The sequence below is a fragment of the Alosa sapidissima genome, chromosome 3, assembly GCF_018492685.1.
Source record: "Alosa sapidissima isolate fAloSap1 chromosome 3, fAloSap1.pri, whole genome shotgun sequence".
NCBI lineage: Eukaryota > Metazoa > Chordata > Actinopteri > Clupeiformes > Clupeidae > Alosa > Alosa sapidissima.
Window position 1 is genome coordinate 39,393,681 of NC_055959.1, and position 4,212 is coordinate 39,397,892.

General features: G+C 43.0%; 1 protein-coding gene across 1 annotated transcript; it reads left to right on the forward strand.

The window, feature by feature from the left end:
- Positions 1–478: 478 nt before the first annotated feature.
- LOC121705555 (coxsackievirus and adenovirus receptor homolog) lies at positions 479–1,372 on the forward strand. The gene has a single exon (XM_042086589.1). It carries the CDS (start codon positions 479–481, stop codon positions 1,370–1,372), a length of 894 nt encoding a protein of 297 aa, XP_041942523.1.
- Positions 1,373–4,212: the final 2,840 nt, after the last annotated feature.

Sequence of the window (4,212 nt, forward strand, 5' to 3'; positions counted from 1 at the left end):
TTGGAAAAAGCTCCTTTTCAAAAAAGCAAAAATCTCTGAAAAATCGAAGTCAATATTTCTGTTCCTTTTCACCAATTGGGTCTTAGTGTAGGTGCAATATCTGGAATCCAAAGTGTCTTTGTTGGAAAAAGCTCCGTTTCAAAAAGCAAAAACCTCTGCAAAATCTAAGTCAATGTTTCTGTTCCTTTTCACCAATTGGGTCTTAGTGTAGGTGCAATACCTGGAATCCAAAGTGTCTTTGTTGGAAAAAAAAACCTCCTTTCCAGGCCATGGGTCTTTGGTTGTTTCCCCATGGAGGTCTTAGGAGGTAGAATACCTGTCGGGTAGGTGATATTCCAGGAATGTGCACATCCCAGGCAAGTCTATTGGTTATTGAAATTACAGGAGCAAATCCTATTGGTTATTCAAAGTACTGTCTGCACTGCTGCAAGCCTTTGAAACACATATAAAAGGGGGATGAATCCAAAGGCTCCCAACAATGGACTGGCGAATATTCAAAGTTTTACTCATGCTGACCGTCAAATGTACTGATCCTGTCCTTATCAACTCAACAGACAAGAAACTTTTGGAGAAGGCAGTTGGAGGAAGCGCAATCCTGGAATGCCAATTCACCCTCGCCCCAGATGACATTGGACCTCTGGAGATCGAGTGGACTAGGCTGTCTGGACTACAAGAGGACCCGGTAATCATTGTGTTCTCCGCCGGGCAGATCTACGATAACTACTATGTGCCACTCAAAGACAGGGTCCACTTCATTTCAACCGATCCACGGAAAGGAGACGCCTCTGTTAAACTGCTACGACTGAGACCCTCAGATTCCGGGACTTACAAGTGCCAAGTGAAGAAGGTCCCTGGTATCCAGAGAATTGCAGTCATCCTCCGGGTGATGCATGCTCCCTCCAACCCAAGTTGTCACACAAAGGGCACTGCAGAGGTGGGTGGAAATGTGGTGCTGCACTGCAATGCCCAGGAAGGTGCAATCCCCATCGACTACAACTGGCAGAGAGCCACCGGACCCTACACACTACCATCCTCTGCCCACTTAGATGCTGTTGCAGGCAGGCTCCACATCCCACGTGCAAAAGAGAATGACTCAGGGACCTACCACTGCATTGCCAGGAACCGGGTTGGAATCGCGGAGTGCTTTTTGGAACTTCGGATTATTCCTCCTCCTTCCATGGTTGGCATGATTTCAGGAGCTGTTGTGAGCATCCTCCTGGTCCTTGCTGTGGTCATCTTCATTGTCTTCCGCTGCTGCAAGTGCAAGATGGACACGGTGGAAGCAAATGACATTAGAGAGGATGCAAGTCCCCCGAAACACAGAAAATTAGCCATGACAGGCAATGTAACAAGAAGCACCACTGACCTCTGAAATGTGAAAAAAATAAAAAATAAAAAAAATAAAAAAAGTTCTTTGTTAATGTGAAAATAATAAATGACTAAAAAAAGTTGTTTTTCTGTCAAATATCTTTGAAAATATAAACACAAACACAAGCACAAACTATAATATCAAAGAGTCTCACTCCGTGATGTCTGCGGGGAAATGAGCATCCTAAGTTGGGTAGGTGATATTCCAGGAATGTGGACTTCCAACTCTCACCACTAGGCATGTACAGTGGGCAGTGCTTCGACTTGGCCAGCTTCCCTCGCGGTCCGCGCGCGGGATCACGCGACTTTAATTTGTATTTTTCCAGTGACGCTGCAACAACCGGCAGAGGTCTCAAGTGAGCAGGGTGTCTCGTACAAAGAAATGGAGCTGGAAAACCCTACACAGACTTCACTACAGACTTTAGCAGACTGGTTTAGAAAGAATTTAATAGCCAGAAATATGCCTGCCCTGACCTAATAAAGAAATATTTGGTTAACGGCGAGTGAATCCCGTTTGCAGCCGTAGAAGAAACGCAGGACAAATTAAACATTCTGTTTTTCTCCGAGTGCAACGATGATAGACAGACATCATTTGGACAAAATATAGAGTATTAACCTCCGTTGCTCAGCTAAATGCCTTCCTGTTACGTCCTGTTATCACGGAGTTACAGGCGATAAACTATTTTTGATGGTCACAAGTTTACTTCATTAGCGTTTATTTCTTTGATTATTAAAGACTGTTTTTCATTTAAAGGCTTGACTTTGTGCTTATTCAGAAGAGCATTTAGTGCTCTCCCCAATCCCAGACGTTCACATTGCATGTTTGTTTGTAATGGATGCAACCGCGAGATACGCTTGTCATAGGCGCCGATACCGTGGGTGCTCCGTCTCTCGGGCACCCACTGAAAACATCGAGCACCCACGTGTGCCAGCTTACAATCCCGGCTAAATTTATATTAATTTAAAATCAAACATCGCAGTTTATGTTAAATTCAGCATCTCTCATAATGTGATTGGATATGTTGCTGTCAATTCCCTACTTCATATACTAACCACCAATGAGAGCGTCTCTCGTATGGAAATTCCTGACACTTCCCACCTGAAGAATTAACGCAAGGCTTTGTCGGGTCTTCAGCCCTGAATGTTTAAAATGTATATAGCCCTGAATATCATTTTAAAAGTAGTCTGACAAAGCTTATTGTTTTGTGACACAGCTAAACACTGGTACCTCATAGAACGTGTAAGGATCCTAATTACCAGGCTGATGATAATCTTTTCAGTCATATATTGACTCTTGATCAACTACTAAGTGTGGGCCTATTGTCACATGTCCACAGGAGCAGTTAACTATAGGGACAGGAAATGTAATCAAATGTATACCTTGTCATGTCTTGATTGATTCACTCTCACTACAACAATGGTCTCAAGTCTCATCAAAGTACTCTCAAATCAGATGACCTCCAACCATGTGATCCCAAGTGCGTTTATGCTAGAAAAGATGTTTGCGTTTTTGTTTTGCAAGATTAACTACATTACCAAACTAACCACCAATTCAATTTAAAAATTTGTTAACAATCTGCTCTTATGTCTATAGAATCATGCCAGGGTCAAGACTTTAAGACATGCATTGGCTGCAGCCTATCAATTCATGTGGCCTGCAAAAAGTGCAAGGCCTGTGGGGCAGTGCAGCCCCTGAAGGTGGCCCAGGAGGGTGGTCAAGGGCCACAATGTTCCAAAATTGATTGATAAGGCCAACGCCTTGGTGAGTATCAGTGATAATTGGGAGTTGGCCTGACTTACACTCACCTATTCAATCATTAGGTACACCATACTAATACGAGGTTAGACCCCCTTTTGCCATCAGAACTGCCTTAATTTTTTGTGACATTCAACAGAGGGAGTGGCTGAGAACGATGACGTTGAGGTTGTGCGCTAGTTTGAGCCAGACATACGTCACGACCAAACGTTAGCGATTATTTATGGCAGATCCAGAGTGACTCTGGGCATTATGCAAGTGGAAATGCATGGATTCCAGTTTCTTCCAGTAGCAGCAACTGGAATCCATGCATTTCCCCTAAATTATTTTTGGAATCTGATCCCTTATCATACCTGTTCATTCTTACTCGTTGCTCGACTTATCGTGACTAAATTCAAGATGGCTGCAAACGCTAAACTTCGTGAAGATACTGTCTGTATAAATCGTCTTGTAAGTAAACCACCAGTGCTTTTTCAAAGTTCTCAATGTCTCGTTTTAAATGTCAGGGCCCTCGGAAGTCTACCAATGAAGTGTGGAGATACATTGAGCCTCGTAAATGGGTGTAAAACAGTGATTTATTTGCATGGCTAGCCCGATGCCGAAGCACCACTATTGAAAAAGCTGTTGGTAGCATCGGCTAACTAGCGCCAGATTTTGGAGTGCAGGGGACAAGCCGAGATGGGCTATGAGACATACGTTCACACTCGGTATCATGTTTCAATACACTTTAGGTCAATATCACACCGGAATTCTCCTTTAAGATGAAACTATTTATTGTAATTTGTAACAAAATCAACAAAAACAACAACCCTTATTTTACACTTTTCTATAGATTCACTGCCATTTTCACCAGCGCAGGATTCACCATTCCTCTCCCAGAATGACCGTAAAGTGGTGACAAATGATCCTTACAATTACAAATACAAGTCACTCTGACCTGCAACCTAAAAATATAAAAATGCTGTACTTTATGCAGACGCCTTACTTTCCTCTCCTGCTCCCTTCCCTCAACATGGAGCCTCAACAACAAACGGTAAAGTGGGACATATTGACTCTGTGATCATGAAATGATTCGAAGTGACATGAAC